This window comes from Ranitomeya variabilis, chromosome 3, assembly GCF_051348905.1.
Source record: "Ranitomeya variabilis isolate aRanVar5 chromosome 3, aRanVar5.hap1, whole genome shotgun sequence".
Classification (NCBI taxonomy): domain Eukaryota; kingdom Metazoa; phylum Chordata; class Amphibia; order Anura; family Dendrobatidae; genus Ranitomeya; species Ranitomeya variabilis.
This window is the reverse complement of record NC_135234.1, coordinates 372,432,553-372,454,969: the sequence shown is the minus strand read 5'-3', so window position 1 is coordinate 372,454,969 and position 22,417 is coordinate 372,432,553. Positions and strand designations below refer to the sequence as shown.

Here is a 22,417-nt window from a genome sequence, read left to right as displayed (position 1 = left end):
ATTCTTTGGGCCTATATCTGTGTTTCCTCCTCATCCTGCCCATTGCCCAGTCACTGCTAGATGAGTCTGCTGGTACATTGACCCAGACCACTACATTCCCCTTGCACTCTACACAGCTAGTATCTGACCCTGCTGAAAGTCAGGTTCCCCTTCCCGCATACTATACCACCTTACACGGGGACAAAGAGGAAGGTGCAGATGAAAGTGCAGGTTTCTTCATCATGTGGGGGGGCATACTCGTTGGCGACGTCACTGGCACAGGGCCCCTCATAGTACGCAAAAGTGTCTCTGCCGGTGGGAGGTGCCCCCGCCGTCAAACACACCGCCGTACTTTGAGGGGCCCTGTGCCAGTGCCAATGCGAACGAGTGTGCCCCCCTGCTTGCTCAGGATCACAGCACTTGCAAAGTTGAAATACTTACCTCTCCCTGCTCCACCGCCGTGACGTAGTCCGCGTTTCCTGGGCCCACAAAAAACTTGAGCCAGCCCTACCCCCCCCACAACTTTAGCCAAATGACCCCAAATTTTCAATGCCTAACTATTATTATAAGGTAAATTAAGATTGACAAGCTTAAGTAACAAGAATTGATGTTTTTGGCATTAAAATGGCCACTGTAGGTGTTTTCCTGTCCTCCACTCACTGCCGACTTTGCTTCCCCATTGACTTGCATTGGATTTCGTGTTTCAGTCGGATCCCCGACTTTTCGAAATAATCGGCCGATTTCACCCGACCCGACTTTTGACAAAGTCGGGTTTCGCAAAACCCGACTCGATACTAAAAAAGTAAAAGTCGCTCAACTCTACTGCTAACTAGTGATGACTGAGCGACCATGTCTGAATAAGGTGTTATCTGAACATGCTCATGTGCTAACCGAATATCTTCGGCGTGCTCGAATAATATGTTCGAGTCCACGCACCTGCATGTCTCGCGGCTGTACGACAGCAGCAACACATGCATGGATTGCCTGTTTGTTAAGTAAACCCTGCATGTGCTGTTGCTGTCGAACAGCCGCAAGATATGCAGCTGTGGAGACTCGAATATATTATTTAAACACGCCGAAGACACTTGGTTACCATCTGAGTACATTCACTCATCACTACGGTTAACACATTTCTAACCTGTGACTCTTTGGATTCATTTGTAGTGACACCGTATGAAACATTCCACATCATTGGTAAGTTATTAGATTTTTTGTATCAGTAGTTTTAAAGATTGAATATAGCGATCGCTTAAAGCTAATTACGGTAATTGTGTGGAAAAACAAATGTTGTATTCATATTATTTCATTTTGTTATATGTGTGGACTTCAGTTGTATTGTCAGGGTTATGCCCATATATAATGACATCATAGAGGAGTGTCCTACTGGCGCATGTCACATCATAGCGTAGGGTACTACTGGCGCCACTCACATCATAGCGGAGTGTCCTACTGGTGCCTCTCACATCATAGCGGAGTGTCCTACTGGTGCCTCTCACATCATAGCAGAGTGTCCTACTGGCGCCTCTCACATCATAGCGGAGTGTCCTACTGGTGCCTCTCACATCATAGCGGAGTGTACTACTGGTGCCTCTCACATCATAGCGGAGTGTCCTACTGGCTCCTCTCACATCATAGCGGAGTGTCCTAATGGCTCCTCTCACATCATAGCTGAGTGTCCTACTGGCGCATGTCACATCATAGCGTAGGGTACTACTGGCGCCACTCACATCATAGCGGAGTGTCCTACTGGCTCCTCTCACATCACAGTGGAGTGTCCTACTAGCGCCTCTCACATCATAGCGGAATGTCCTACTGGCGCCTCTCACATCATAGCAGAGGGTGCTACTGGAGTCTCTCACATCATAGCAGAGGGTACTACTAGCGCCTCTCACATCATAGCGGAGTGTCTTACTGGAGTCTCTCACATCATAGCGGAGTGTCCTACTGGCACCTCTCACATCATAGCGGAGTGTCCTACTGGCGCCTCACATCATAGCGGAGTGTCCTACTGGCGCCTTTCACATCATAGCAGAGAGTCCTACTGGAGCCTCTCACATCATAGCGGAGTGTCCTACTGGCGCCTCTCATCATAGCGGAGGGTACTACTGATGCCTCTCACATCATACCGGAGGGTGCTACTGGTGCCTCTCACATCATAGTGGAGTGTCCTACTGGTGCCTCTCACATCATAGCGAAGTGTACTACTGGCGCCTCTCACATCATAGTGGAGTGTCCTACTTGTGCCTCTCACATCATAGCGGAGTGTCCTACTGGTGCCTCTCACATCATAGCGAAGTGTACTACTGGCGCCTCTCACATCATAGTGGAGTGTCCTACTGGTGCCTCTCACATCATAGCGGAGTGTCCTACTTGCGCCTCTCACATCATAGCGGAGTGTCCTACTGGCGCCTCTCACATCATAACGGAGGGTACTACTGATGCCTCTCACATCATAGCGGAGGGTGCTGCTCATGCCTCTCACATCATAGCGGAGTGTCCTACTGGTGCCTCTCACATCATAGCAGAGTGTCCTACTGGATCCTCTCACATCATAGCGGAGTGTCATACTGGAGTCTTTCACATCATAGCAGAGGGTGCTACTGATGCCTCTCACATCATAGCGGAGTGTCCTACTGGAGCCTCTCACATCATAGCGGAGTGTCCTACTGGAGCCTTTCACATCATAGCGGAGTGTCCTACTGGAGCCTCTCACATCATAGTGGAGTGTTCTACTGGAGCTTCTCAGTAAATTAAATAGAACTTGCCACTTTATTTTTCGCAACTAAACTGTCCCCAGTGTGTTGTTAGTGATGCAGTGTGCATCACTAACACATTGTTTTCAATAAAAACGGCTCTGTAATCATCTCCAAAAATTACATTGTATAGCTATATAGTACCTTCTCTTTCAGTCATAGGGGACGCCCTTCATTGTCTTTCAGTCACGAGCTCATCATATCGTCAACATGTAAGGAGGAAGAACGGACCGTGGGCACCTGTATTAAACCGGGTCCGGAACTGTCGAGGGTGCGTCCCATGTTGTCCGGGGGAAGGCAAAAAGGCTCAGACAGGTGCCCTGACCCGGAAGCCAGGGGCGCGGTTAAAAGTGAAAGTGTGCGCAGCATCAACCAGTTTCCCACCAGCAGTTACAGAGGCTGCATCCCATGCTGTCCGGGGGAAGGCAAAAAGTCTCAGACAGGTGCCCTGACCCGGAAGCCGGGGGGGCGCAGTTAAAAGTGAAAGCTTGAAGCATCAGCCAGTTTCATGCCAGCAGTGACAGAGACGAGGTGCGTGCACAGCATGCTCCGCGGTGTGCGCAACCAGGCCGTAGTGACACACGGCTGACCAGATGCCAGAACACTGCTGGGGCACACCGCAGTAACAGGGAGGGAGCCGAGAGCCCTCTACAGCTGATCGCTGCACGTAAGCTTGAGGGCCAGAGAAGGGTGCAGGACTGTACGCTGTTGCTCTCCTTGCCGGACATTGCCACGCCGCTCGACCATTTCCCTGACAGTACTGCAGCCTTGTTTGCATTGGCTGCATTCAAGTATGGACTAGGAGCTCGGCGGAAGGTACTGGAGACCGACCGCTGCCACCAGAAGACAGACTACTGTTGCCTGTAGGACCACATTGAACAAGCATCGCGCCGTGCCGTTGTTGGCGCTACTGACTCCCAAGCATCATCTGCAGCCGGAGGAACATCTGACCAGATAAGTTTTTGAAAGAACTGCTGTTACCACATTCATTGTTCATTAACTCTGTGTATCCGTTACAATTTAACTGTTTATTCCCTCATTTAACTGTTTGCCTCCCTGTGTGGAGTATCCCACTGTTAAATTAAATTGTTAACCCTTGTTCTGCCTCTCGTGTGTCACTGTATCCCGCAACCTGCTCACTGACGCTCTGATGCTCTGAGGTGTACTGACGTCACAGGAATCTGCTCTAAAATACTGCACTTGTGCTGCACTAAAATCCTGAGCTTGCACAGTGTCGAGTGGCTCCCCGCGCTTCTGCAGTAACGAGCAGCTACCTGCCCACTGAATCGGGGTATATGTACCCACCTTCATTGACTATGTGCGCATGCGCCAGCTGGCTCTGTGACCACACATTGCATCACTGACAACACACTGGGGACAGTTTATTTGCTAAAAAATGACATGGCAAGTTCCGTTTAATGTGTAATTGGGCCAGATATGGAAACCTTATTCATGTCTTTATTACAGGGAAAACATGCTTGTTTCTAAATTTACAACAAAATACTATGGGACTTTTGTTTTAAGAATGATTTGATCAAATATTCACTAAATTATATGTGTGTATATATTTTCATTTTTTAGGCTACAATATGGTTTAGATCTACTTGTATGCATGTATTTTTGGCAAAAAATCATTTTTGCAATTGGGTTTTCTTCAAAAATGTTGCACTGTTTACCTTCTATAGCCTTTATTTTGCACTGCCTATTGCTGAATGAAGTAACTGAGAATCCACCAGCGAGCTCATTCTGATGGGAGAGTTCATAACTTTTAGGGCTCATGCCCATTTGCGAGAAAAACGGACGAGTGCAATCCGATAAAAAATCTGGAGTAATTTATGTCTTCTACAAAAAATCGGATTGCACTCAGACCAATGTTACTCAAAGGATGACAGCTCATCTGCAATTTTTTTCTCAGCTGAAATCGGACTGAGAAAAAAATAGCAGCATGCTGCTATTTGCTGCGTATCTCGGACGAGACTCACCAATGCAAGTCAATGTATGTGAGAAAAAAACGCACAGCACTCGCACCATGCAAGTGCCGTCCGTTTTTTACGCACTGGTGTCCTTTGAAAAGCCGGCAAGTCATATGCGGCTACTGTAAAAGTCACACTGACAGGTTAGAATAGAATAGAAATATACACAGAGAATACATACTGTATATATATATATATATATATATATATATATATATATATATATATATTATATATATACATGTCAGTAACACACACATATATATATATATTTATATTGAACTGAAAGATAGATAGAATAAAAGCCGGTAATTCATCTGCCGGCTTCTGTAAAATCACTGCAGGAGCCGACAGGATAGAAGAGATGGATTACAAACAGTAAATACATATAGAATAGGTAGATATATTGATGTCAGTGACAAATACAATTAGTACAGTGTGTGCAAATTACTGGACATGTATTTAATTAATAAACAATTGTTTATTGGAAAAAAATGTTGTGGGCTACCGCGCAATTTTGAAAACCAGCATAGGGAAAGCAGCGTCTGGGGGCAGATGTTTATAGCCTGGGAAGGGGGTAGCACCCAGGCTATTAATATCAGCTCATAGCTGTATATTTAGCCTTTACTGACTATTAAAATGGCGGACCCCAAACAAAATGACGTCGGGTTCCTCCATAATTAATAACCAGCAAAGGCTATGCAGACACCTGCGGGCTAATATTAAAAGCCTAGGAAGGGGCCATGGATATTGCCCCCCCGGCTAAAAACATCAGCACTCAGCCGCCCCAGAAAAGGCGTGTCTGTAAGATGCGCCAATTCCGGCATTTAGCCTCACTCTTAACACTTGCCCTGTAGGGATGGCAAGTGGGGTAATATTTGTGGGTTTGATGTCACCTTTGTATTGAAAGGTGACATCAAGCCCGCCTTAGTAATGGAGAGGTGTCAGTAAGACACATATCCATTATTAATCCTATAGTTGGTACATGCTAAATAAAGACACAGCCGGAATAAAGTCTTTTAATGAAATAAAATACAACACAGTTTGACCATTTTATTGTTACTCCTAATCCTTGCGATGCCCTCGATCTCCTGTAATAAAAGTACAATAATAAACCAACAATAAACCATACCTGTCCATTGTTTTGTCCCACGCCATAATCAATACCTGGGGTATATACAGTTTTCAATCAGGATGGTGCCAAGATGCGACTGCCCTGGCAGAAAACTACTGGTAAATGAGGAGATGCTGGGAGCGGAGCTTCAGTGACGAGCGATGTTGTCACTGAAGCTGTGGTCCCTCACAGCCTGACCTGCACTGAACTCTCGAGCATAGGAAAATGCCTGTTCATTTTCCAACGTTCCAGAGGTCATCCCAGTTCAGCACGGCTGCGAACGGCAGCTTCAGTGATTAGCGATAACATCACTGATGCATCTGGACAGGTACACCCCACTTAAAACATAAATTAACTGTGGTTTATTACATCTTAGGGAAGCAGAGTTCAAATTCCTTAGCCACACCCAGGCCTGATTACTGCCACACCTGTTCTCAATCAAGAAATCACTTAAATAGGACCTGCTTGACAAAGTGAAGTAGACCAAAAGATCCTCAAAAGCTAGACATCATGCCCTGATCCAAAGAAATTCTGGAACCACAGTGATAACTATTATCCACAAATGGTGAAAACATGGAACAGTGTGGGGGGATCACTTTTTCACACAGGGCCCTGTAGGTTTGGATTTCTTTTTACCTTAATAATGAAGACCTTAATTTAAAAACTGCATTTCGTGTTAACCTATGTTATCTTTGTCTAATATTTAAATCTGTTTGGTGATCTGAAACATTTAAGTGTGACTAACATGCAAAAGAATAGGAAATCAATAAGGGGGCAAACACTTTTTCACACAAGTGTATATAGAAAAATAATAAATGTCTGCTATCTTTCTATTTACCTCTCAGGCTCTGACATCACAGTGAGGATAAAAACTCCAGACACCGAGCTTGAGATTCGGCTTCCATTTGGTTCCCACACACAGGAATTTCTACATAAAGTCAGTCAGTTACTTCAGGGTAAGCGGCAAATATTTTGAGGATTTTTGCAAAATGAATGGAAATCCATTCAATAAATATAAACACAAATGTACATTAATGTATACTTATTATTTTTATCAGTTTTATGTTATCTGGTTATTTAACATCATGAAACAAGTTTTTTTACCATCTCATCTGGCCTTATTGGCACATCGATTTGCCTCTCTTTAGTAACAGTTGGGCTACATTCCCATGATGAGTATTTGATGAGTTGTACAACCCCTGGCAAAAATTATGGAATCACCGACTTTGGAGGATGTTCATTCAGTTGTTGAATTTTGTTGAAAAAAAGCAGATCACAGACATGGCACAAAACTAGTCATTTCGAATGGCAACTTTCTGGCTTTAAGAAACAATAAAAGAAATCAAGAACAAAAAATGTGGTAGTCAGTAATGGTTACTTTTTTTAACCAACCATAGGGGAAAAATTATGGAATCATTCAATTCTGAGGAAAAAATTATGGAATCACCCTGTAAATTTTAATTCCCAAAACTAACACCTGCATCAAATTATCTCTGATCGTTAGTCTGCATCTAAAAAGGAGTGATCACACCTTGGAGAGCTGTTGCACCAAGTGGACTGACATGAATCATGGCTCCAACACGAGAGATGTCAATTGAAACAAAGGAGAGGATTATCATACTCTTAAAAGAGGATAAATCATCACTCAATGTTGTAAAAGATGTTGGTTGTTCACAGTCAGCTGTGTCTAAAATCTGGACCAAATACAAACAACATTGGAAGGTTGTTAAAGGCAAACATACTGGTAGACCAAGGAAGACATCAAAGCGTCAAGACCGGAAACTTAAAGCAATGTCTCCAAAACAGGAAATGCACAACAAAACAAATGAGGAACAAATAGGATTAAACTGAAGTCAACGTCTGTGACCAAACTGTAAGAAACCGCCTAAAGGAAATGGGATTTACATACAGAAAAGCTAAACTAAAGCCATCATTAACATCTAAACAGAAAAAAACAAGGTTACAATGGACTAAGGGAAAGCAATCGTGGACTGTGGATGACTGGATGAAAGTCATATTCAGTGATGAATCACAAATCTGCATTGGGCAAGGTGATGATGCTGGAACTTTTGTTTGGTGTCATTCCAATAAGATTTATAAAGATGACTGCCTGAAGAGAACATGCAAATTTCCACTGTCATTGATGATACAGGGCTGCATGTCAGGTGAAGGCACTGGGAAGATGGCTGTCATTACATCTTCAATAAATGCACAAGTTAATGTTGATATATTGGACACTTTTCTTATCCCATCAATTGAAAGGATGTTTGGGGATGATGAAATCATTTTTCAAGATGATAATGCATCCTGCCATAGAGCAAAAAATGTGAAAACGTTCCTTGAAAAAAGACACATAAAATCAATGTCATGGCCTGCAATTAGTCCGGATCTCAATCCAATTGAAAATCTTTGGTAGAAGTTGAAGAAAATGGTCCATGACAAGGCTTCAACCTGCAAAGCTGATCTGGTAACAGCAATCAGAGAAAGTTGGAGCCAGACTGATGAAGAGTACTGTTTGACACTCATTAAGTCCATGCCTCAGAGACTGCAAGCTGTTGTCATGTCGGACGCTGTTCGCACTAGGGCGTCCGACAGACAGCGGTAATTCCTCTTTCGTCCACTATATGCTCAGTGGCGCCGGTTAGATATGATCCAGATTGTCCGGGGTTAATCTGGCTGGTGCTCGGGTTGAAGGTTGAGTCACGCCCACTGCCTTTAAATAGTTTTGCTGGGCTTTGGGCGTCGCCGATTATAGCTTCTGTCTAGTGCTTGGTTATCTCGGTCTGGAGTGGTGGTCTAGGAAAAGGAGTATCGTATCTGGTGGTGTATATTTCCCTTTGTCATATTTTCCTCCTTCCTATATTTGTATTTTGTTTTGCCCTGTGCACTTATTGTGTATTCCTGAGTGACTGCGGCGTGGTGTATATTTTCCGTTATCCTTGTCTGTGCTAACTGTGGGTATTGGTTAGTGGTCTCTTCACTGGGTGGTGGGTGGAGGTTTCAGCCTAGGGTTGAAACAGGAGATAGGGCGAGGGTGGAGGCCCAGACATGCACTGTTAGGATCTGGTGGCCTAAGAGCAGCATGAAACGTACTCTGGAGAAGGTGGTACCTGTACTGACCGCAGACCCTGAACTTAACACCACAACTAGAAGTAGCCGTGGAATGTACCTAGCACTCCCTGGACATCTTGACACAGCCGGAGGACTAATTACCCCTAGAGATAGAAAAGGGAAAACTATCTTGCCTCAGAGAAAATTCCCAAAGGATAGACAGCCCCCCACAATTATTGACTGTGAGAGGAGAGGGAAAAAACATACACAGACTGAAATCAGAATTTAGCAAAGGAGGCCACTTCTAGCTAAATAGAAAGGATAGTACTATGCGGTCAGTATTAAAACATTAGAAAATATCCACCACAGAAAATACAAAAACTCCACAGCTAACTAAAGATATGGAGGGTATATCTGCATCTCCAGAGATACCAGCTTTGCTAAACAAATCCTTATACAGACCAAGCTGGACAAGACAAAAACATGGAAAAGAACTGAACAATAAGGCCATAGCATGTGGACAGCAAAAAATCAAGGCCAGAACTTATCTTTGTTGAAAAGAACTGCAAAGTAGGAGAGACCGGGCAGGGATGTGAATCCTCCAGGAACAATGGACAACTGGCACTGACTAAAGGGTGAAGCAAGACTAAATAGCCCAGTCAGATTTGCAAAAAGTGAACACACCTGATAATTGCTGTGATTGAGAGACAGCAGCGCTACCACTTAAAACCACCAGAGGGAGCCCAAGAGCAGAATTCACAACAGTACCCCCCCCTTGAGGAGGGGTCACTGAACCCTCACCAGAGCCCCCAGGCCGATCCGGACGAGCCAAATGAAAGGCACGAACCAAATCATCAGCATGAACATCGGAGGCAACAACCCAAGAATTATCCTCCTGGCCATAACCCTTCCATTTGACAAGATACTGAAGCTTCAGCCTCGAAAAACGAGAATCCAAAATCTTCTCAACCACATACTCCAACTCCCCATCAATCAACACCGGGGAAAAGGATCAACAGAGGGAACAACGGGCACCACATATTTCCGCAACAAAGATCTATGAAAAACATTATGGATGGAAAAAGAGGCTGGAAGGGCCAAACGAAAAGACACTGGATTGATAATCTCAGAAATCCTATAAGGGCCAATAAACCGAGGCTTAAACTTAGGGGAAGAAACCTTCATAGGGACATGACGGGAAGACAACCAGACCAAATCCCCAACCCGAAGCCGGGAACCAACACACCGACGACGGTTAGCAAAACGCTGAACCCCCTCCTGAGACAACACCAAATTGTCAACAACATGAGCCCAAAAAAACCAGAGTTACAAAAGAAGGGTGAAACCAAGGTAGCAGAACTAGCCCGGTTATTAAGGGCAAACTCGGCCAATGGCAAGAAAGCCACCCAATCATCCTGATCAGCAGACACAAAGCATCTCAAATAAGTTTCCAAAGTTTGATTAGTTCGCTCGGTTTGGCCATTTGTCTGAGGATGAAATGCGGAAGAAAAAGACAAATCAATGCCCAGCCTAGCACAAAAGTCCCGCCAAAACCTAGAAACAAACTGTGAACCTCTATCGGACACAATAATTAAATCAGAAGAGGAAGGCAACTTAGGCAAAGGTACCAAATGAACCATCTTAGAAAACCGGTCATAAACCACCCAGATAACTGACATCCTCTGGGAAACCGGATCCGAAATAAAATCCATAGAAATATGCGTCCAAGGCCTCTCAGGAACCGGCAAAGGCAAAAGCAACCCACTAGCGCGGGAACAGCAAGGCTTGACCCGCGCACAAGTCCCACAGGACTGCACAAAAGAACGCACATCCCGTGACAAAGAAGGCCACCAAAAGGACCTACCAACCAAATCTCTGGTACCAAAAATCCCCGGATGACCAGCTAACACAGAACAATGAACCTCCGAAATCACTTTACTAGTCCATCTGTCAGGAACAAACAATTTCCCCACTGGACAGCGGTCAGGTTTATCAGCCTGAAATTCCTGAAGGACCCGTCGTAAATCAGGGGAGATGGCAGAAAGAATCACCCCTTCCTTCAGAATACCGACCGGCTCAAGGACCCCAGAAGAATGAGGCAAAAAGCTCCTAGAGAGGGCATCAGCCTTAACATTCTTATAACCCGGAAGATACGAGACCACAAAATCAAAACGGGAGAAAAACAGGGACCATCGGGCCTGTCTAGGATTCAGCCGTTTGGCAGACTCGAGATAAATCAGATTCTTATAATCGGTCAAGACCACAATACGGTGCTTGGCCCCCTCAAGCCAATGTCGCCACTCCTCAAATGCCCACTTCATAGCCAACAACTCACGATTGCCGACATCATAATTGCGTTCCACAGGCGAAAACTTTTGAGAAAAGAAGGCACACGGTTTCATCAAGGAACCATCAGAATTCCACTGAGACAAAACGGCCCCTGCCCCAATCTCAGAAGCGTCAACCTCAACCTGAAAAGGAAGAGAAACATCCGGCTGACGCAACACAGGGGCAGAAGTAAATCGGCGTTTAAGCTCCTGAAAGGCAGAAACAGCCGCAGAGGACTAATTCGTCACATCAGCGCCTTTCTTCGTCAAATCGGTCAGGGGTTTAACCACACTGGAGAAGTTGGCAATGAAACGGCGATAAAAATTAGCAAAGCCCAAAAATTTCTGAAGGCTCTTCACGGATGTGGGCTGGATCCAATCAAGAATGGCCTGAACCTTAACCGGATCCATTTCTATAGATGAGGGAGAAAAAATGAAGCCCAAAAAAGAAATCTTCTGTACGCCAAAGAGGCACTTAGACCCCTTCACAAACAAGGCATTATCATGAAGGATCTGAAATACCATCCTGACTTGTTTCACATGAGACTCCCAATCATCTGAAAAAATCAAAATATCATCCAAATATACAATCATGAATTTTTCAAGATAATTCCGAAATATATCATGCATGAAGGACTGAAACACAGATGGAGCATTAGAGAGTCCGAATGGCATCACAAGGTATTCAAAATGGCCTTCGGGCGTATTAAACGCAGTTTTCCATTTGTCACCCTGCTTAATACGAACAAGATTATATGCCCCTCGAAGGTCAATCTTAGTAAACCAACTAGCCCCCTTAATCCTAGCAAACAGATCAGAAAGCAAAGGCAAAGGGTATTGGAATTTGACCGTGATCTTATTCAAGAGGCGATAATCAATACAGGGTCTCAAGGAGCCATCTTTTTTGGCAACAAAAAAACCCCCTGCTCCCAATGGTGAAGAAGATGGCCGAATATGCCCCTTCTCCAAGGACTCCTTAACATAGCTCCGCATGGCGGTATGTTCTGGCACAGACTGGTTGAAAAGTCGGCCCTTAGGGTACTTACAGCCTGGAATCAAGTCAATAGCACAATCACAGTCCCTATGCGGTGGAAGGGAACTGGACTTGGGCTCATTGAATACATCCTGGAAATCTGACAAAAACTCAGGAATTTCAGAAGAGGGGGAGGAGGCAATTGACATCAAAGGAACGTCACCATGAACCCCCTGACAACCCCAACTAGTCACAGACATTGATTTCCAATCTAATACCGGATTATGCACCTGTAACCATGGAAAACCCAGCACAATAGCATCATGCAAATTATGCAACACCAGAAAACGACAATCTTCCTGATGGGCTGGCGCCATGCACATGGTCAGCTGTGTCCAAAACTGAGGTTTATTTTTAGCCAACGGTGTAGCATCAATGCCCCTCAAAGGAATAGGACTCTGCAAAGGCTGCAAGGGGAAACCACAACGTCTGGCAAATTCTAAGTCCATTAAGTTTAGAGCGCCTGAATCCACAAATGCCATGACAGAAAATGACGATAATGAGCAGATCAGGGTCACAGATAACAGAAATTTAGGTTGTACAGTACTGATGGTAACAGAACTAGCGATTCTCTTGGTACGCTTAGGGCAATCAGAAATAACATGAGCAGAATCGCCGCAGTAAAAACACAACCTATTCTGACGTCTGAATCCTTGTCGTTCAGCTCTAGACACAATCCTATCACACTGCATAGGCTCAGGACTCCGCTCGGAAGACAATGCCATAGTGTGCACAACTCTGCGCTCGCGCAAGCGCCGATCAATCTGAATGGCCAGAGACATAGAATCACTCAGACCAGCAGGCGTGGGGAACCCCACCATAACATCTTTAACGGATTCAGAAAGACCCTTTCTGAAGATTGCCGCCAAGGCATCCTCATTCCATTTAGTCAGTACAGACCATTTTCTAAACTTCTGGCAATATGATTCTGCCGCTTCTTGACCCTGAGACAGGGCCAACAAGGTCTTCTCAGCATGATCCACTGAATTAGTTTCGTCATACAATAACCCAAGCGCCTGAAAAAAGGTGTCTATGCAGCGCCCCAGAGTCCTGGTCGTTGCAATACTGTGGCTCCGCCACTATGGGGAGCTATGGTACGTCTGATGGCACTGAAGGAGTTCATCTGACCAGGTATCACAGACACCAATACATTTCACAGCCGGGCCTCCGGGGGGAGCTAAGGGTTCTATTCACTAGGCCACTCCCCACCATAGTGGGTAAACTGGGGGTCAGGCAGGAAGTTAGATCAGAAGCTGACTGGGTTGGAACCAGGCAACACCTTGTGGCAGAGGGTGTTGTGGGGGAAGATACAGTAGGGTCTCTGTCAGGGGTGGGATCCTGACAGAGGCTTGGCAACTTGAACGAACATAACGGGACCGTGCCTGCTCAGGATAGCGGCGGTGCCCAAGGAGGGACCAGAAGCGAGATAGATTGTGCTGAGTGAGAAACGAGATCATAGCAATAGGAGAATACCAGTAGGAGTCGTGCTGTAAGACCGAGGCAACATCCTACTGAGGCGCATAACCGGTGGCCGGAACGCCGAGGGAGTATTATAATATCCAGCTTCAAGCAATACTCTAAACAGCGGCAGGACAGTCAGTCTAAGGCGGGCTGTCTAACTTAAATCACCTATGCAGTCTTGGGGGGCAACTTGTGGAGAGGGGCGACTCTAGGGTCCCGGAAGAGCTCCGAGCCTACCCGTCAAACGGGTGCCGTCCCAACCAGAACATCAGGGAGGGACGGAGGATTAGCAGAACATCATCTAATCGAGTTGTGAGGGAACTTAAGAAACAGACACAACAGTTGTGGGGACTTTCCGTAAGCACAGCAGGGAAGGACCACAACACATAGCGCAAGCAGGAAGGCACAGATTTCCACCTGTGAAGAGAACTCTGGAGGTGCCATCGGACCGGCCGGACTTGCGCAGCCTGGTGAACCGTATTCTGGACTGAGGACCCAGAGATCTTCAGTAAAGAGACTGCAACCTGGTGTCCTCGTTATTTACTGCGACTTGCACCCCACAACTGCACCGTTACAGTCACCACCATCTACATCTACCTACTCATTCACTGTGCGCCCCACGGCAGGGTCACGGACCGGGGCCTAGCCACCGTGACAACCCCAGAGCAGAGACTCAGAGGCCCGGTACCGGGTACCCCTTGGCCCTGCGGCGGTGGGGGCGCTACATCTACATTAAGCAACGCCGGATTCCCAGGTTCCAGGGCAAATGCCCAATCCTGGGGGTCACCATGCAGCAGAGATATAACAATTTTAACTTGCTGGATGGGATCACCAGAGGAACGGGGTTTCAGAGCAAAAAACAGTTTACAGTTATTTTTAAAGCTCAGAAATTTGGACCTATCCCCAAAAAACAAATCAGGAGTTGGAATTCTAGGCTCTAAAACCGGAGTCTGAACGATATAATCGGAAATACCCTGTAGTCTAGCAGCAAGTTGATCCACACGAGAAGCCAATCCCTGAACATCCATACCAGCGCCGAACTACTGAGCCACCCAGAGGTAAAGAGGGAAGAAAAAAAAAAAACACAACAGACTACAGAAAAAAAAATGGCTCAGCACTTTCCTTCCCTTCTTCTGAGATGCGGTTAACTCATTGTGGGCCAGTTGTACTGTTATGATCTGGTGGCCTAAGAGCAGCATGAGACGTACTCTGGAGAAGGTGGTACCTGTACTGACCGCAGACCCTGAACTTAACACCACAACTAGAAGTAGCCGTGGAATGTACCTAGCACTCCCTGGACATCTTGACACAGCCGGAGGACTAATTACCCCTAGAGATAGAAAAGGGAAAACTATCTTGCCTCAGAGAAAATTCCCAAAGGATAGACAGCCCCCCACAATTATTGACTGTGAGAGGAGAGGGAAAAAACATACACAGACTGAAATCAGAATTTAGCAAAGGAGGCCACTTCTAGCTAAATAGAAAGGATAGGACAGAGTACTATGCGGTCAGTATTAAAACACTAGAAAATATCCACCACAGAAAATACAAAAACTCCACAGCTAACTAAAGATATGGAGGGTATATCTGCATCTCCAGAGATACCAGCTTGGCTAAACAAATCCTTATACAGACCAAGCTGGACAAGACAAAAAACATGGAAAAGAACTGAACAATAAGGCCACAGCATGTGGACATCAAAAAATCAAGGCCAGAACTTATCTTTGTTGAAAAGAACTGCAAAGCAGGAGAAACCAGGCAGAGATGTGAATCCTCCAGGAACAATGGACAACTGGCACTGACTAAAGGGTGAAGCAAGACTAAATAGCCCAGTCAGATTTGCAAAAAGTGAACACACCTGATAATTGCTGTGATTCAGAGACAGCAGCGCTACCACTTACAACCACCGGAGGGAGCCCAAGAGCAGAATTCACAACAATGCACACCATCAGTGTAAACTCTGGGAGAGGGTCAGTCAGGGGTTCCCAGAGTTGAGGGAAATCGCAGGGGCCTGGGTTATTAGCTCTTGTTTACCTAGGCTTCCCGTGACAGCTGTTATAAAAGCCAGAGGTCGTGCAACAAAATTCTAGTGATGTGTTGGAGTGTTTTTTTGTTTGTTTGTTTTTCATGATTCCATAATTGCTTCCTCAGAATTGAGTGATTCCATAATTTTTCCCTATGCTTGGTTAAAAAAGTAACCATTACTGACTACCACATTTTTTTGTTCTTGATTTCTTTTTAGTGTTTCTTAAACCCAGAAAGTTGCCATTTGAAATGACTTTAGTTTTGTGCCATGTCTGTGATCTGCTTTTTTTCTACAAAATTAAACAACTGAATGAACATCCTCCAAGGCCGGTGATTCCATAATTTTTGCCAGGGGTTGTAGATGTTGCAGATTTTTCACATCTATTAACCTCTTTCCGACGTTGTGTGTAATAATACGTCCTCGTCAGAATCCCTCCCTTTGATGTGGGCTCTGGCGAACAGCTAACATGTGCCTCTAACAGCCAGGCGTGAAATCGTGATCCACCCGCAGCTGTTAACCTGTTAAATGGGCTGTTAAATCTCTGACAGCGGCATTTAATTTGTACTTACCAGAAGCGCGTCGGAAATCCCGCCCATTGGTGACCTCGTCACATGATCGCGGGTCACTGATGAATTGGCCTGACAACCAGAGGTCTGAAGCAGACCTCTTAGGCTGTCATTGCCAGTTTGCTATGAGCGCCGCCCAGTGGTCGGTGCTCATAGCAAGTGAGCATTTCTGCTACATACAGGCGATCTGATCACCGCCTGTGTGTAGCAGAGGCGATCAGACAACTGCAGCTTCTAATCTCCCATGGAGACTATTGAAGCATGCAAAAAGTAAAAAAAAATGTTTTTACAAATATTTAAAAAATTTAAAATCACCCCCCTTTCGCCCCATTCAAAATGAAACAAAAAAAAATTCTAATTTACACATTTGGTATTGCCACATTCAGAATCGACCGATCTATCAATATAGAAAAATAATTAACACGATCGCTAAACGGAGTATGGAGAAAAAAATTCAAACCACCAGAATTGTTTTTTTGGTCGCCCCTACATTGCAATAAAATGCAATAATGGGTGATTAAAAGATCGTATCTACACCATAATGGTATCAATAAATACGTCAGCTCGGTGTGCAAAAAATAAGCCCTCACCCGGCTCCAGATCACGAAAAATGGAGACGCTACAGGTCTCGGAAAATGGCGCCTTTTTCTTTTATCAAAGTTTGGAATTTTTTTCACCACTTAAATAATAATGAACCTAGACATGTTTGGTGGCTATGAACTCATAATGACCTGGTGAATCATAGTGGTAGGTCAGTTTTAGCACATAAAGAGCATGGTAAAAAAAAACTGTGGAATTGCCCTTTTTTTTTCAATTTCACCGCACTTGGAATTTTTTTCCCGTTATTCGGTACACGATATGTTAAAACCAATGGTGTCGTTCAAAAGTACAACCTGTCCAGCAAAAAACAAGCCCTCGCATGGTCATATTGATGGAAAAATAAGAAGGGGAGCAAAAAACTAAAAAGCAAAAATGAAAATACTTCCAATCATGAAGGTGTTAAGTAAATTAGGTTACTTCTTTTTTTATCCCGTTTTTTTACGTGTTTTTTCGCATGTCATGTCTTAAATAAAGCTTTTTTGTTTTCTTCCTGTTATTTTGCATACGAAACTTTATTGATACAGTTGTGGCCAAAAGTATTGACACCCCTGCAATTCTGTCAGATAATACTCAGTTTCTTCCTGAAAATGTTTGCAATCACAAATTCTTTGGTATTATTATCTTGATTTAATTTGTCTTAAATCAAAAAACACAAAAGAGAATGAAGCAAAACATTGATCATTTCACACAAAACTCCAAAAATGGGCCAGACAATAGTATTGGCACCCTCAGCCTAATGCTTGGTTGCATAACCTTTAGCCAAAATAACTGCGACCAACCGCTTCCGGTAACCATCAATGCGTTTCTTACAATGCTCTGTTGGAATTTTAGACCATTCTTCTTTGGCAAACTGCTCCAGGTCCCTGATATTTGAAGGGTGCCTTCTCCAACCTGCCATTTTTAGATCTCTCCACATGTGTTCTATGGGATTCAGGTCTGGAATCATTGCTGGCCACCTTAGAAGTCTCCAGTGCTTTCTCTCAAACCATTTTTTAGTGCTTTTTGAAGTGTGTTTTGGGTCATTGTCCTGCTGGAAGACCCATGACCTCTGAGGGAGACCCAGCTTTCTCACACTGGGCCCTACATTATGCTGCAAAATTTGTTGGTAGTCTTCAGACTTCATAATGCCATGCACACGGTCAAGCAGTCCAGTGCCAGAGGCAGCAAAGCAACCCCAAAACATCAGGGAACCTCCGCCATGTTTGACTGTAGGGACCGTGTTCTTTTCTCTGAATGCCGCTTTTTTTCTCCTGTAAACTCTATATTGATGCCTTTGCCCAAAAAGCTCTACTTTTCTCTCATCTGACCAGAGAACATTCTTCCAAAACGTTTTAGGCTTTTTCAGGTAAGTTTTGGCAAACTCCAGCCTGGCTTTTTTATGTCTCGGGGTAAGAAGTGGGGTCTTCCTGGGTCTCCTACCATACAGTCCCTTTTCATTCAGACACCAACGGATAGTACGGGTTGACACTGTTGTACCCTTGGACTGCAGGGCAGCTTGAACTTGTTTGGATGTTAGTCGAGGTTCTTTATCCAACATCCGCACTATCTTGCGTTGAAATCTCTTGTCAATTTTTCTTTTCCGTCCACATCTAGGGAGGTTAGCCACAGTGCCATGGGCTCTAAACTTCTTGATGACACTGCGCACGGTAGACACAGGAACATTCAGGTCTTTGGAGATGGACTTGTAGCCTTGAGATTGCTCATGCTTCCTCACAATTTGGTTTCTCAAGTCCTCAGACAGTTCTTTGGTCTTCTTTCTTTTCTCCAAGCTCAATGTGGTACACACAAGGACACAGAACAGAGGTTGAGTCAACTTTAATCCATGTCAACTGGCTGCAAGTGTGATTTAGTTATTGCCAACACCTGTTAGGTGCCACAGGTAAGTTACAGGTGCTGTTAATTACACAATTTAGAGAAGCATCACATGATTTTTCGAACAGTGCCAATACTTTTGTCCACCCCCTTTTTTATGTTTGGTGTGGAATTATATCCAATTTGGCTTTAGGACAATTCTTTTTGTGTTTTTTCATTTAAGACAAATTAAATGAAGATAATACCAAAGAACTTGTGTTTGCAATCATTTTCAGGAAGAAACTGAGTATTATCTGACAGAATTGCAGGGGTGTCAATACTTTTGGCCACAATTGTACAATCATGTGCATATTACATGCTATGGAAACATACTAAAAATATGCATTTTTTAGATTTAGAGTTTCCGCATCTAATGCAACACCGAAAATATGCAGCATCAAAACTTTTATCTTCTGCAGATCTACCAGTTCTCTGAATGCTTAGCTCTGTGTAACCTCACCCACACCACTGATTGGCTGCTTTCTGTGTACACTGTGCTTAGGCATAAAGCTGCCAATCAATGGTGGGGGCAGTGTTATTTAGAGTTCATGAATATGAAGGACTACATGGAATAAGGTTTATTAGTCCTCTGGTGATAATCTGCTGACAAAACAGTTTTCTTATCAAAACTACAACAAGCAGCCCAGTAAGGGTATGTGCACACGTCAGGATTTCTTGCAGAAATTTCCTGAAGAAAATTGGAAATTTTCTCCAAGAAATCCGCATGTTTCTTTTTGCATTTTTTTCGCGTTTTTTTTAGCATTTTGCAAGCGTAATTAGCTTGCAGAATGCTAAAGTTTTCCAAGCGATCTGTAGCATCGCTTGGAAAACTGACTGACAGGTTGGTCACACTTGTCAAACATAGTGTTTGACAAGTGTGACCAACTTTTTACTATAGATGCAGCATCAATAGTAAAAGATAGAATGTTAAAAATAATAAAAAAAATAAAAAAATGGTTATACTCACCTTCTGCAAACAGCCGATTGTTGTGAATTCTGCTCTTGGGCTCCCTCCGGTGGTTGTTAGTGGTAGTGCAGTTGTCTTGGGGTTGTAATCCAGGGCAGGTGTTTCTGCTGATTGCAGCTCTACTAGGTATTTAGGTGTGCAGGATCCATTACTCCTGGCCAGTTGTCCATTGTTCTTGGAGGGATTGCATCTCTCTCTGGTTCCTCATGCTCTGCTGCCAATTCAACTAAGATAAGTGTCTGGTTTTTTGTCTCTGTGCACACATGCAGTGTGCTTTGCAATTCAGTGCAATTCATTGTGTTTTTGTCCAGCTTAGACTTTGTTTGGATTTTTCAGTCATGCTGGATTCTCAGGAGTTGCAGATATACTTGCTATGTCTTTAGTTAGATGTAGAATATTTGTATTTTCTGCTGTGGATATTTTTAGGATTTTAATACTGACCGCTTAGAATTCTGTCCTATCCTTTTCTATTTAGCTAGAAGTGCCTCTTTTGCTAAATTCTGTTTTTCTGCCTGCGTGTGTCTTTCCTCTTATACTCACAGTCAATATTTGTGGGGGGCTGCCTATCCTTTGGGGTTCTGCTCTGAGGCAAGATAGAATTCCCATTTCCACCTATAGGGGTATTTAGTCCTCCGGCTGTGTCGAGGTGTCTAGGACGTGTTAGGTACACCCCACGGCTACTTCTAGTTGCGGTGTCAGTTTAGGGTTTGCGGTCAGTACAGGTACCACCTACTCCTGAGAAAGTCTCTCATGTGGTTCCAAGGTCACCGGATCATAACAGTACAACTGGCCAACAATGAGTTAAATGCATCTCAGAAGAAGGGAAGAAAGGTGTTGAGCCATTTTTTTTTCTGTAGCCTGTTTTTTCTTTCCTTCCCTCTTTTCCTCTGGGTGACTGAGGAGACTTGTGCTAGCATGGATGTTCAGGGATTAGTTTCTCGTGTAGACCAGCTTGCTGCTAGGATACAGGGGATTTCTGATTATATTGTTCAGACTCCGCTTTTAGAGCCTAGGATTCCTACTCCCGATTTGTTTTTTGGGGACAGGTCTAAATTTTTGAGTTTTAAAAACAACTGTAAACTGTTTTTTGCTCTGAAACCTCGTTCCTCTGGTGATCCCATTCAGCAGGTTAAAATTGTCATCTCCCTGTTGCGTGGCGACCCTCAGGATTGGGCATTTTCACTGGAATCTGGGAATCCGGCCTTGCTTAATGTAGACGCCTTTATTCAGGCTCTAGGATTATTATATGATGAACCAAATTCTGTGGATCAAGCGGAGAAGACCTAGTTGGCCCTGTCTCAGGGTCAAGAAGCGGCAGAATTGTATTGTCAGAAATTTAGAAAATGGTCTGTGCTGACTAAATGGAATGAGGATGCTTTGGCGGCAATTTTCAGAAAGGGTCTTTCTGAATCTGTTAAAGATGTTATGGTGGGGTTTCCCACGCCTGTTGGTCTGAGTGATTCTATGTCTCTGGCCATTCAGATTGATCGGCGCTTGCGGGAGCGCAGAACTGTGCGCGCTGTGGCGTTGTCCTCAGAGCAGATGCCTGAGCCTATGCAGTGTGATAGGATTCTGTCTAGAATGGAACAACAAGGATTCATACGTCAGAATAGGTTGTGTTTTTATTGTGGCGATGCTTCTCATGTCATTTGTCTGCCCTAAGCGTACAAAGAGAATCGCTAGTTCAGTTACCATCAGTACTGTACAACCTAAATTTCTGTTATCTGTGACCTTGATCTGCTCATTGTCGTCATTTTCTGTCATGGCGTTTGTGGATTCAGGTGCCGCTTTGAACTTAATGGACTTTGAATTTGCCAGGCGTTGTGGTTTCCCCTTGCAGTCTTTGCAGAACCCTATTCCTTTAAGGGGCATTGATGCTACACTTTTGGCTAAAAATAAACCCCAGTTTTGGACACAGGTGACCATGTGCATGGCGCCAGCCCATCAGGAAGATTGTCGTTTTCTGGTGTTGCATAATTTGCATGATGCTATTGTGCTGGGTTTTCCATGGTTGCAGATACATAATCCTGTGTTGGATTGGAAGTCTATGTCTGTGACTAGTTGGGGTTTTCAGGGGGTTCATAATGACGTTCCTTTGATGTCAATCTCCTCTTCCACCTCTTCTGAGGTTCCAGAGTTTTTGTCTGATTTTCAGGATGTATACGATGAGCCCAAGTCCAGTTCCCTTCCACCGCATAGGGACTGTGATTGTGCTATTGACTTGGTTCCAGGCTGTAAGTTTCCCAAGGGCCGACTTTTCAACCTGTCTGTGCCTGAACATACCGCCATGCGGAGTTATGTTAAGGAGTCTTTGGAGAAGGGGCATATTCGGCCATCTTCTTCACCGTTGGGAGCGGGATTTTTTTTTGTTGCTAAGAAGGATGGCTCCTTGAGACCCTGTATTGATTATCGCCTCTTGAATAAGATCACGGTCAAGTTTCAATACCCTTTACCTTTGCTTTCCGATTTGTTTGCCAGGATTAAGGGGGCTAGTTGGTTTACTAAGATTGACCTTCGGGGGGCATATAATCTTGTTTGTATTAAGCAGGGTGATGAATGGAAAACTGCGTTTAATACGCCCGAAGGCCATTTTGAATACCTTGTGATGCCATTCGGACTCTCTAATGCTCCATCTGTTTTTCAGTCCTTCATGCATGATATCTTCCGGAATTATCTTGATAAATTCATGATTGTATATTTGGATGATATCTTGATT

At 44.3% G+C, this 22,417-nt stretch overlaps 1 protein-coding gene across 1 annotated transcript in view; it reads left to right on the top strand.

Moving 5' to 3' along the window:
- The window catches only part of INPP5B (inositol polyphosphate-5-phosphatase B), a 219,723-nt gene that overhangs the window by 39,309 nt on the left and 157,997 nt on the right, over nucleotides 1-22,417 (top strand). Inside the window, exons 5-6 of the mRNA XM_077295945.1 lie at nucleotides 1,144-1,173; nucleotides 6,665-6,775. Of these exons, the coding sequence (XP_077152060.1) occupies nucleotides 1,144-1,173; nucleotides 6,665-6,775 (141 nt within the window). The remainder of the gene's footprint in view (nucleotides 1-1,143; nucleotides 1,174-6,664; nucleotides 6,776-22,417) is intronic.